At 40.6% G+C, this 13,080-nt stretch overlaps 1 protein-coding gene across 5 annotated transcripts in view; it reads left to right on the forward strand.

Annotated features, from left to right (window-relative positions):
* The window catches only part of NALCN (sodium leak channel, non-selective), a 309,491-nt gene that overhangs the window by 144,164 nt on the left and 152,247 nt on the right, over positions 1-13,080 (forward strand). For all 5 annotated transcript variants that reach the window (XM_036300871.1, XM_036300867.1, XM_036300869.1 and 2 more), the window contains 2 exons: positions 890-1,057; positions 9,928-10,119. In XM_036300871.1, the coding sequence (XP_036156764.1) occupies positions 890-1,057; positions 9,928-10,119 (360 nt within the window). The remainder of the gene's footprint in view (positions 1-889; positions 1,058-9,927; positions 10,120-13,080) is intronic.

A 13,080-nucleotide genomic window follows, 5' to 3' on the forward strand; every position in this document is an offset into this window, starting at 1 on the left:
TTTGTAGTAACAAATTCATAGAATTAATGTGATAGATTAAGAGGTTAAGCTAATTCATTAATATAGTAATTTTGATTATTAACTAATAATATGGACATATAATGTACTAATATGTTAATGCAGGTACATAAATTGCTTGGTATAGAATCTATCTCTATTTGTTTGTGGCCCAAGACATAATAATATTTAAACATTTACATATTAGTTTAATTTTGCTTACTAATATGTAAGTTGTTTTATAATATACCATGTGCATTATAGAAACTTTATCTTTAGAGTAAACAAATTATACAAAAGTGCACCCTTATAAACTGATGAAAAAAATAGATCCAGAGACCTAGAAGCACGGACAGACTTCAGAGGAAAGGCAGCATTGGGCAGGTGGGTGAAGAGGGCTTAACAGGGGACTTGTATGCATATATGCATAGCCCAGCCACACAGACAATAGGGTGGTGAAGGCCTTGGAGGGGCAGGTGGAATGTGGAGGGGGTCAATGGGGAACAAAAGCAAAGGGGACAGCAGTAATACTTTCAACAATAAAGATAAAGTTAAAAGAAAAATGTACCCTATCTGTGTATATAGTAATTCTATCAATAGAAATGACTTTTAAATATTATCAAATAGTAGATAATGAAGAAATAATGCCACGTGCAAACATTTAACATTTTAACATGTTTTCTAATTGCTTAAGATGTATTTGGTATGCTAGGTTCTAGTTGGTGTGTTTCAGACTATTTTTTTTTAATAAAATGTCATTCTAGAATAGATTATTGTGGGCTCCTCATTTTATATGATAGTGGCTGAAATTCATGGACTGACAAATATATAAAATATTTTTAAATAAATTATACTTTTAGATTTCAATTCCACTGTCTCTTTGTTCACCTAGGTGGCTTTTACCGTACTTTTTGACTTGGAAGCACTTCTGAAGATATGGTGTTTGGGATTTACTGGATATATTAGCTCATCTCTCCACAAATTTGAGCTATTACTTGTGATTGGAACTACTCTTCATGTATATCCAGATCTTTATCATTCTCAATTCACATACTTTCAGGTAATACAAATAATGCTTATTTGTCTTTAGACATTTTTTATTCCATAGAAAATACTAGTCACATTATAATAATAATTGTATAAGTTTATATATAACAGTTATGTAATTATTAAATGCACACTTAAGATAGATCTGATGAGCCCTAACTGGTTTGGCTCAGTGGATAGAGCATCGGCCTGTGGACTGAAGGGTCCCAGGTTCGATTCTGGTCATGGGCATGTACCTTGGTTGCGGGCAACATCCCCAGTGGGGGGTGTGCAGGAGGCAGCTGATCGATGTGTCTCTCTCATCGATGTTTCTAGCTCTCTATCCCTCTCCCTTCCTTTCTGTAAAAAAAAAAAAAAAAAAAAAAAATCAATAAAATATATTTTTTAAAAAAGATAGGTCTGATGACATCTTACATATCTAAAATAGTATGTTTATAAATTGTAATATTGTTTTTAAAACTCTTCAAAATTCATAGTAATAAATGGATATGTTTTAAAAATATAGTTCATAAATTAGCACAATGTGAAGAAAATGCATTCCAATTTCATTGATTTTATTTATTGGTAATACAAAAGCTGTCATTTTCAGGGCTGTATTAACTTATGATGCTATAACCTGAAACTCAATATTCTAGTTACTTGGAGAAAAGGACATGAAATATTATTCATAAAAATGAAAACCAAATACACTGCAACATAAAAAGTTGATCTTCTAAAAATCACCACTAAGCATATTGAAATCATAGAGGACTATCATGGTTTAAGCTTTTAAAGGGTGTCCAAAAATTCATGCAAGAAGTAATTTTGATAGAAAACACAGGTTTATAATTAAAATTTGTAAATTTTTTATTGATTCATAAAGTATACAGTATAGGGTTATGTATGGAATAGAGATTGGATAAATGGCCTCCACGGCTTTGCTGGAACATACACACTCTTTTGTTGAAATTTTCCATGATCATTTTGCATAAATGTGGCTGAATTTCGATGAGGCTCATTTTCATCTTGATGGCTTGGTTAATCGACAAAATTGTCACATTTGGGGTTCAGAAAATCCATGAGTGATTGTTGAGAAACAAATGCATCCACAACGTGTCACTGTTTGGTGCGGATTTTGGGCTGGAGCCATCATCAGACCATTCTTCGAAAATGTGGCTGCTCAGGCAATAACAGTTAATGGTGCTCGCTATCACGACATGATAATCCAGTTTTTTGTGCCTAAATTGCAAGATATGGATGTGGATGACATGTGGTTTCAACAAGATGGTGCCACATGCCATACAGCCTGAGAGACAATTCAATTACTGCATGAGTCATTTCCTGGTTGTGTAATTTCCCGTTTTGGTGATCAGAATTGGCCGCCCAGATCATGCAATTTAACGCTGTTGGACTTTTTTCTTTGGAGTTTTTTGAAGTCTAAGATTTATGCCAACAAGCCCACGACCACCCACACCTTGAAGGAGGAAATTGAGCGCTGTATCAACGAAATTCAGCCACATTTATGCAAAAACGGTCATGGAAAATTTCAACAAAAGAGTGCATATGTGCCAGCAAAGTTGTGGAGGCCATTTACCTGATATGCTATTCCATACATAACCCTATACTGTATACTTTATGAATCAATAAAAAATTTACAATTTTTAATTATAAACCTGTGTTTTCTATCAAAATTACTTCTTGCATGAATTTTGGGACACACTTTAGTACCATCAACATCTTTGCACATCAATCTCTTGTCCCATATTGGGTTATATCCTTGGCCTTGGTTACCTAAGTAAGATGGCTGAGGCAAGAGATATACACATGTTCAAAACTCTTGATACAAAATGGGCTTCCTAAATATTCATGCATTATAGGCCCTTCGACACTGCTATCTAGCTTCACAAAATCAACCTGAGCATGTAGTGCTTACCTTAGAGAACCATTGTAGATAGTTATAGAAAATATACCTGATAGTCAAAGCTACATGATACTTTAACATAAACCTATCCTATCAGACAGATTTAAAAAATACTAATGCTATTTCAACAAGGATATAGTGTAAAATATATTCAGGGTTTGAAAATTCTTATAGATTCTCACAGATAATTTTTTGTAAAAATGTTAGAAATAGATCAAAATTCGAATTCTTTATGAGATAAAAAAAAATGGAAACTGTTTAAATGGTAAATATTTGAGGAATAGCTTAGCAAGTCATATGCCAATTTGACCATAAAATTAATAGCTGTGATGAATTTGCAATAACTTGGAGATATGATTGTTTTATTTAAATGCAAAACTGTATAAAATCATATAACACCTAAAAATGACCTGAAGGTTACTTGGTTTTACACATGAAATACTATCTTAAGTCACTAACAAACCATTGGATGGCTACTAAACTAATATCTATCTATTCAGCACACACTACAGATAAAGAAACAGATAAGAAGAAACAGGAGATAATAATATCTAATACTCTCTGGAAAACATTTTAAATATTAAAAATATTTTAAAGTCAAAAATGACTGCATAGAAATATACTAAAGTATTACAAATTATTAATAGTCATTGTCTCTGGTGTTTTTCTACTAATCTGTTTTTACAAAATATCTAGACTTTGTATGCATGCTTCTAATAATTTTACATAGCTACTAGAGGCCCGGTGCACAAATTCATGCATGGGTGGGGCCCCTCAGCCTGGCCGGTGATCAGGCCCCTGGCCTGTCTCGCCCAGTCCCAATCGGGGCCAGCTGGCCAGGGGGAAGGAACCATGGGAGGTTGGCTGGCTGGGGGAGGTTGGCTGTGGGATCACACTGACCACCAGGGGGCAGCTCCTGCATTGAGTGTCTTCCCACTGGAGGTCAGTGTGCGTCATAGCTACCGGTCGACTGGTCATTTGGTCAATCGGTTGTAATGGTCGCTTAGGCTTTTATATATATAGATAGTCACATAATATGCAATCAAAGAAATTGGAAATTTTACTTGTGTCTTTAATTCTGGATTATAATTTGTAATAATTTATATTAATAGTTAAGTGATTTTCATCTGTATCTCTCTATACATGGCCATGGGTATATTTTTCTAATAAAATAATTCAAACCTACATACCTCAGTTATTTTGTGGCTAAAAAATAAATAAATCTCTTAAGAAGCTTGGGTGTCACAGGATTTTTGCAAATTCACAAATGGAGAATCCATTGTACCGAACAGATTGGCACCTTGTGGGTCCACTTTCATCTCTCTTGTTGGTCCTCACACTTCTCATTTCAGTGGGCCTTTCTTCAGCAAGTCTTCCCTTAGTGAGTATCACATTTTTCATATTTAAATGTGAAGTCAACAGTTTTGTACAAAATGACTCCCTTTAAAATATCAGTTATCTCTGAGACTAATTATTGGTGCTATTCATCTATTTATTTAAATGATATTAACTGAGCACATAGTGTGTGCCATGAACTGTTCCAGATACTGATGGGAGAAAGGTGAACAAGGCAATGAAGTTCCCCACTTTAGTAAGCATAAATTCTAGGGGGCAAGCAGTTCATAAATAAGTATACAACAGAATGTAGAATGCAAGTGCCAGAAATGGCATAAAGGAAACAAGCATAGTAAAAATGATAGAGATTGTGGGAGGCGGTGTCATTTTAGATAAGTTGTCATGGGAGCTCTCTCTGAAGAGGTGAAATTTGAGCAGAGACTGAAAGGAGTGAGAGGAATCCATGAGAGGCTCAGGGAGGAAGCATTCCAGGTAGAAAGAACCACATGGTACCTGTCCTGAGGTGCAAGCATACTTGGTTTGTTCAAAGAGTAGCACCAAGACCAGAGCAGAAGGGACTGGAATGAACATAGGGCAGCATTGTCCTATGGGAATTAATGAAGTCTTTAAAAATGCTATGGTTCTAACATACCGGGATAATTGTGACACCAACTGGTATTTATTGTGCATTTACTATGCACCAATCACTGTGCTGAGTGCATTGTTTCATTTGTTTCTCATAACAATTAAGTGAGCTAGAGAGTGTACATGTAAACGGAGGTCCCAAGAGATTTGAGAACTTGCCTAAGACCACATAACTAGCAAATGGTAGAAACTCATCACCAACAAATTTAATTTCACAGCTCATATTCTAAACCACACAATTTCTACAGTACTTACTAATCAAACGAATAGTCTCTAAGAGAGACTTAGAAATGTGACCAGGAAGATGTGATTTGGAAACTATCACAAAATGTTCTACAGACCTTATGTTTGAGAGTATCAGTAGGAACACAAAAATCAACATGTTGGGTAGACAGAGTAAAAATCATACTTCTCCCCAAATAAATGAAAAGGCATAATTATGAGGATTTTGGCTTTCCTAGGATGCAAGGGTAATCCTTTGAAATTGCTGATCAAATCACCAATGTGGGAGTTATGTTAAGCTCTGTTTCTTCCAGCTAATGAAATATTAATTTATCAAAATTGCACAGATGTGCATAGGCTGTTTTTATTAGCATTTGGGATAGGATTCAAAATTACAAAGGAAATTTTTTAAATATAATTTTAGCACAAATTGGGGAAAACACGCAGTACTAAATTTGAGCTATAAACCAGTTAAAGTGTTTCTGTAAACTTGCCTATATTTAAATATTAACAACTAGATACCGATCACTTATGTTTGAGAATAAACAACTCTAATAAAAATGTGAAATCTTCCCAGATTAGTACTCTAGGCACTAATGATTATGAATATTAATATCTTAATGGTTTTTATGATAAAGCTGTTTGCTTGTCATTTTGAAAGATAGCCTCAGTGTAATGTTCTGATTTCAGAATGTATACTTAAAGTATTATAACAGGAAAAACTGGTAACTTAACCGTATATGTAATATAATGCTTAATTTGAAGGACTTTAGCATGAAGACATATACATTTTCTCGACTTATTTAAACATTTGTCTATTTGTTTACTAGACATGTGGCTAGAAACCATACCATTTGTGTTCTTCAGACAATAGGCATGTGTAGGAACCGTGCCAGGTCCCGGGATAGTCAAGGCTGGTAGGAGCACAGAGGCCTTGTTATCAATACACCAGAATGGCCAAAGGCCGCTCTGGGCATGTGCCTAAATGGGATGTTCAAGGACTCTGAGCCTGGGAATCCTAATCAGGCCACGATACCATGATTGGGTGCAAGGACACAAGGTACCCTGTGTCCTTCTGTAGCCAATATGATTAATGTAACTATTGTCATGAAGCCCTCTTTGTCTAAATGGTATCAAAGTAGGTTACTGTCCAGCTAGTTGGCTGGAGTGAGAAGAAGTCTGCTGGAGTATAGAGAGAGAGCAGCTGGAATGGAGTGTGTGAAGAAGTCTGCTAGAGAGAGCAGCTGGGCAGGAGAGACAGGAGAAGCTGCTGAGCCGGAGAGTTCAGGCACTGCTACGTGGTGAGGCGGTAAGTCTAGGATGCAGTGTGTAGCTGCTTAGGTAATAGCTGTGGGTACAGAGACAGATGCTACTTTATGGTAAAGATATGCATTGACCAGCCGGTGTCCGGCTGCCTGCCTGTATGGACTTTGCTGTGAGGACTGTTCTTATCTGATGGCTATATGGCCACTGGCTTCTGCAATAAAGACTTATTCTTGTACACCCACAACCTCTCATAGCCTATACCCGGCATCCTAGGAGGTCCAGCCCCAGGCAGAGGGGCTTGGACCCAACACCTGCTGCCTAGTGAGCAGAGGATAAAGGAGGAGCTTGGACTAAGTTCCCAACAGTTAGTACAGTGGGCAGGGTTCAAGCAGGAGCCTGCCCTGGCGTAGTGGGGCAGGAGAATTTAGAAGAATACAGGTACTCACAGCCATTCAGAGCCAGTCAGACCAGCAGAGCTGTGTGGTGCTCTTGCTGCTGGCTCTGACAGCATGATCATGTTACCTCAGTATTTCCTGTTAATTCAGAGTTTAGGGGGCAACATTCAGAGGCTAAAATTGTATTACTGGGACTCAGTCACTTTTCTTCTTTGATGCTATCATTCTTAAGCTGACGTTCTCCATGTAGTAGCAAAAATGCCTCCCAGAAGCTGGAAGCTTATGTGATTCTTACAGTATTACCAATTGGGAACAAAAAAAAAAAAAAGGAACACTTCTCATAAGTCCAGCAAATGTTCTGCTGAATCAAATAATTGTGAATACTCTGGTCAGGCCTGGATCTTGGGGATTTGGGAGTCCCTTTGTGGACCTCATGGACTATGAATGTAGTAATGATTTGTCAAAGACAAATCAGGAAAAGCAGGAAGCTAGGGATGCTGGAAAGGAAAACCCAAATATATTTAATTTTGGCCCTGGCTGGTATGCTTAGTTGTTAGAGCATTGGTGGGTGTCCAGGGAAGGAGGTGGCTCATCTCTGTGTGGGCATCCAGGAAGTTGGTCTTTTCTGTCAGATTGGATTCATCATCTTCTATTCAAGGCTTCTATTTTTGGTCCAAAGGGTATACTCCAATTGTTTCCATTTCCCAGCCAAAGAAAAGTTATTAAAAAGAGTATCTAGGACAGATTTATTTCTTTTTATGTGCTAAAAGTTGCAAAAATCACTTCCTTTCACATTCCATAGGCGTTAACCTAGTCTGCTGGCCACACCTAGCTACAAGCGAGGCTGGGAAAAGTAGTCTGCAGCCCTAGGTAGCTCCTTCCTAGGATAAAATTCAGAAAGTTCTATTTCCAGGATGGAGAGAATGGACCTTAGGGTATCAGTCTCAGCCTTAAGTAAAGGCTCCAAGACAGAAGGTTTTTAAAACATTTTTTATGAATGTACACTAACACTTGGGAAGTTTTACTTTATTATACAACTAGAGGCCTGGTGCACAAAATTTGTGCACTCGGGCGGGAGGGGGCGTCCCTCAGCCCGGCCTGTGCCCTCTCGCAGTCTGGGACCCCTTGGAAGATAACAACCTGCTGGTTTAGGCCTGCTCCCGGCTGGCAGAGGGCAGGCCCAATCCCTAGGTGCAGCCCCTGGTCGGGCTCAGAGCAGGGCTGATTGGGGAGTTGGGGCACCGCCCCTGTCATTCACAGAGAAGGGGGAATTGGGAGGTTGCGATGCCACCCTCAGTCACGCTCAGGGTAGGGCCGATTGGGGGGTTGGGGCACCGTCCCCTGTCACACTCAAGGCAGGGTCAATGGGGAGGTTGCGGTGCCACCCCCTGTCACGCACAGAGCAGGGTCGATCAGGGGTTTGGGGAGCTCCCCCGTGTCACACACAGAGCAGGGCCCATTGGGATTGAGGAGCTCCCCCCTGTCACTCACAGAGTAGGGCCAATAGGGGAGTTGGGGGACTGCCCCCTGTCACACACAAAGCAGGGCGGATCAGGGGGGTGGGGCGCCGCACCCTGTCACACTGAGGGCAGGGCCAATGGGGAGGTTATGGCTCTACCCCGTCACACACAAAGCAGGGCCCATGGGGGGTGGTTGGGGCGCCGCACCCTGTCACACACAGAGCAGGGCTGATCAGGGGGTTGGGGCGCCGCACCCGGTCACACACAGAGCCGCAGGGTGATCAGGGGCTTGGGGAGCTCCCCCCTATCAGGCACAGAGCAGGGCTGATCAGGGGGTTGGGGTGCCTTCCCCTGTCACGAACAGAGCAGGGCAGATAGGGAGGTTGTGGCCCCGCCCCCTGTCACACACAGAGCCGCAGGGCGATCAGGGGGTTTGGGCACTGCCCCCTGTCATGCTGATCCTGGTGCTGGGAGGCATATTACCCTTTTACTATATAGGATAGAGGCCTGGTGCACGGGTGGGGGCCGGCTGGTTTGCCCTGAAGGGTGTCCTGGATCAGGGTGGGGGTCCCTACTGGGATGCCTGGCCAGCCTGGGTGAGGGGATGATGGCTGTTTGCAGCTGGTCACATCCCCTTCAGGGTGGGGGTCCCCACCGGGGTGCCTGGCCAGTCTGGGTGAGGGGCTGAGGGCTGTTTTCAGGCTGGTGGGTGACTGAAGCTCCCAACTGCTCCTTTTTTTCTTTTCTTTTTTTTTTATTCTGAGCCAGCTTTAGCTCTGCGGCTTGGCTCCAGCTCTTAGGCCTCGGCTGCTGAAAGCAGGTATCTGGTTTGTTTGGGTTCACTAATTGAAACACTGTTTCAACTCCAACTGTGAGATCCCGGCTGGCTGAAAGCAGGTTTCTGGGGTTTTATTTAGCTTCTATATTTGTAACAATGTTTCAAACTGCAAGCTCAGAGGCCGGCAGCAGCAGGCAGGGAACGTTGGAGTCCTCCGTCACTGAAGCAAGCAAGCCTCATTTTCGCTTCAAGCTGCCTGGCTGCCGGCCGCCATCTTGGCTAGCAGTTAATTTGCACATCGCCCTGATTAGCCAATGGGAAGGGTAGAGGCATGGCTAATTACCATGTTTCTCTTTTATTAGATAGGATGAGTATTGATAGAATTGAACTACATTTTCCTCAATATTTGAACATTAGAAAAATATCAATTTTATTTCAACAATATGTACCAGTTAATACCATTTTGAAATATGTGTTAAAACACTTAGTTGTCACCATTTCTCTTCATTCATTCATTTGGGATTTATTGAGTAGTTTTATGTTTTGTTTTGTGGCTGTTTTGTTTTTCATCTTTTAGTTTTTGTTTTTTCAATTTATCTTTATTGAAAGTATTACAGACTTCCCCGTTCTTCCCCCATTGACCCCCTTCACCCTGTACCTGCCCCCATTCCATACCTACCACACTGAGTTCTTGCTATAGGACAGATAGTGAGCTAGACTGATAGCTTAGTTATTACACTGTGAATGTTCCTCTCTAGATGCTTAAATGGAAAAGTGCAACTTTAAAAAGTGCTATGAAAAAAATGAGGTTTTAATATGAACTTATTTAAGATTCATTGTAAATAAATGATCGAATATGTATATTTTTCTCTCCCAAAATAGGTTCTTCGGGTGGTTCGGCTTATTAAGATTTCACCTGCGTTAGAAGACTTCGTGTACAAGATCTTTGGTCCTGGGAAAAAGCTTGGGAGTTTGGTTGTATTTACTGCCAGCCTCTTGATTGTTATGTCAGCGATTAGTTTGCAGATGTTCTGCTTTGTCGAAGAACTGGACAGATTTACAACGTTTCCAAGGGTAAGAACAAAAAGATGCGGTTGAAGTCATTATTCTTATGGTAGTAATAATGATTAACATCAAAGTGATTTCACTTTAACAGTGGTTCAATCATAGTGTCATCTTTTTGATAACTTGGAGTAGCTAGTTTTAATATTTAAATGGTCTCTTCTGCAGGGTGCAGGTGTTTGAGCACATGTGCAGCTTATGCATTAATTCTACAATTCTGGAAATAATCGCATGGAATCAGATGCTGAGACCAGTAAAGATTCTCAGCACTGTTAAATGGAAACATAATAGAATTTTAAAATAAAGTTTGCTCTTCTTTGTTTGTGAGAGTTAACATTTTAAAATCTGTTTTACAGTTCGTATATTCTTATGTCAGGTATAATCCAGAATGGTGCTTTTGAACTTTAAACTCATAAATTCTTCTAAAGATTTGAAGAGCCTTTAGATCAGTGGTTCTCAACCTTGGCTGCACATTAGAATCACTTGGGAATCTTTTTAAAATCCTGATTTCTGGCCATGACCAGTTTGTCTCAGTAGATAGAGCATTGGCCTGTGGACTGAAAGGTCCCAGGTTCGATTCCGGTCAAGGGCATATACCAGCCGTGGGCAAACTACGGCCCGCCCCGTTTGGAATGAATAAAACTAAAAAAAAAAAAAAAAAGACCGTACCCTTTTATGTAATGATGTTTACTTTGAATTTATATTAGTTCACACAAACACTCCATCCATGCTTTTGTTCCGGCCCTCCAGTCCAGTTTAAGAACCCATTGTGGCCCTCGAGTGAAAAAGTTTGCCCACCCCTGGCATATACCTTGGTTGCAGGCACATCCCCAGCAGGAGGTGTGCAGGAAGCAGCTGATCGATGTTTCTCTTTCATCGATATTTCTAACTCTCTATCCCTCTTCCTTCCTCTCTGTAAAAAATCAATAAAATATATATTTTAAAATCCTGATTTCTGGGCCTCATCCTCCAGAAATTCTGTTTCTTTGTTATGGGTTGGGGCCACAACATTAGTAACAAAGAAACAATTTCTGGAGGATGAGGCCCAGAAATCAGGATTTTAAAAAGATTCCTAGGTGATTCTAATGTGCAGCCAAGGTTGAGAACCACTGCTGTAACCAGAGGGATCCTGAAAATTAACTCCATATGGATTTAGAAACATTAAAAGTTTAATGACCAAGATAAAATAATGTATATATCTTCACCATAAGCTGACATAGTAAATCCTATTATATAGAAAAGATAATATTGGGATAAGAGTAATACACACACACACACACACACACACACACACATATACACTGAGTGGCTAGATTATTATGACCACCCCCATCAGTACTTCGTTGGGCCACCTTTTTGCCTTCAATACTGCGGTGATTCTTCTTGGCATTGACTCCACAAGATGTTGAAAGGTGATGCGAGGAATCTGACACCATGCCTGATGAATAGCACTGTCCAGTTCTGTGAGATTTGATGGTTGTGGAACCAGCTGCCTGAGGGCTCTTTTAACTCTGTCCCACAAATGCTCAATTGAATTGAGATCTGGTGGTTGTGGGGGCCACCTAAGCAAGGTAAAGTCTCCCTCATGTTCTTGAAACCACTCCTGCACAATACAAGCACAATGGCATGGCACATTGTCTTGTTGGAAGAAGCCATCTCCATTGGGATACGCCATCAACATGATAGGATGAACTTGATCAGCATCGATACTTAGGTATGTTGTGCTATTCAGACGTTTATAATGGTCTGGCCCTCTAGCAACTTCAGCATGAAATTATAGCTTATTTGCCTACAAACGTCAGGTGGTCATAATAATCTGGCCACTCAGTGTATATATGTGTGTATATATATATACATACACACATATATATGTATAAATGGGGGTATGTGTGTATTTTTTAATTAAGCTTTGAGGGAAAAGATGTCTGTATACATAATAGCTAGACTAATTACCCTGGGGTTTTGTGGGTTTTTAACCTGTTGCTAAATTTATTACTTATTGCCAAGCATTTGTCATGTGCCTGAAAGAGCCAGGCAATGTTAGTGATCCTGGGATATAAATACCACTAAGTCCTAAGCCCTCAAGAAGTTGTTGGTTGAGGGAGGTAACCAGTAAGTAAGCATAAAGCCTTGATAAAGGCAAGCACAAGGCTCTGTGGGAGCTCAGAGGTAAGACCCAGAACCAGGAAAAACCCAAGAAGCGGAGGCCTGTGACATCTCCCTCATTATCCAGTGGTCAGGTGTTGAGGTTGGTTGGTTGGTGACAGTATGTGTCAAAGCACAGCACATTAAGAGAAGCCATTTTGTGTAAGAAAAATCATATGATGCCTCCAAAAGTAAGCTAAAAAAAGTAAACTTTAAAAATCAGCAATTGTTTATATTATCTTTACTTGGGTCCAGGCCATTTTGGAGGCTGACTACCACCAATATACATAGAGCTATGGGATGCAGGAGAGGCTCTGAGAGAACCAGTCATGAGGAAAGGAGTCCCGCAGAGGCAGGACGAGCCTGACTTAGCAAAGGGGACTTAGTGTTGGTGCCAGGAAAATAATTTTTCTCTGGCTGTTTCTCAAACCTGATCTTGACCTAGCCATCCAGGTGACATATTCTCTCTAGGAATAGAACTGGATGTCAAACTAAACACTGTTTTGATTGGACCTTACTGTATCTTGGGGCCCCGTAACATGCCATCAAACACTCCTAAGAGGATTGAAAGGTTCAGGGTTGGGCCGGGGTCACACAGAATGGACTCAAGGCTCAGTGTAATCAAAATGATAATTTATTCCAGGCACCTGGGTGCAGGTGGTCTGACTCAAGAAAGAGCCAGCAGTGAATTGGGGAGGGTGCAGGCTTTTTGTGCACTCAGGGAGAGCTGCAGACGGGGCTTTGGCTTGACCCAGGTATCAGGACCGTGCCCCTGTCGTAGTTTTACGGCCGTGTCCTTTGTCCTTCTGTTGGCACCTGACGTCCTTT

The sequence above is a fragment of the Myotis myotis genome, unplaced genomic scaffold (genome assembly GCF_014108235.1).
Source record: "Myotis myotis isolate mMyoMyo1 unplaced genomic scaffold, mMyoMyo1.p scaffold_m19_p_3, whole genome shotgun sequence".
Taxonomy (NCBI): domain Eukaryota; kingdom Metazoa; phylum Chordata; class Mammalia; order Chiroptera; family Vespertilionidae; genus Myotis; species Myotis myotis.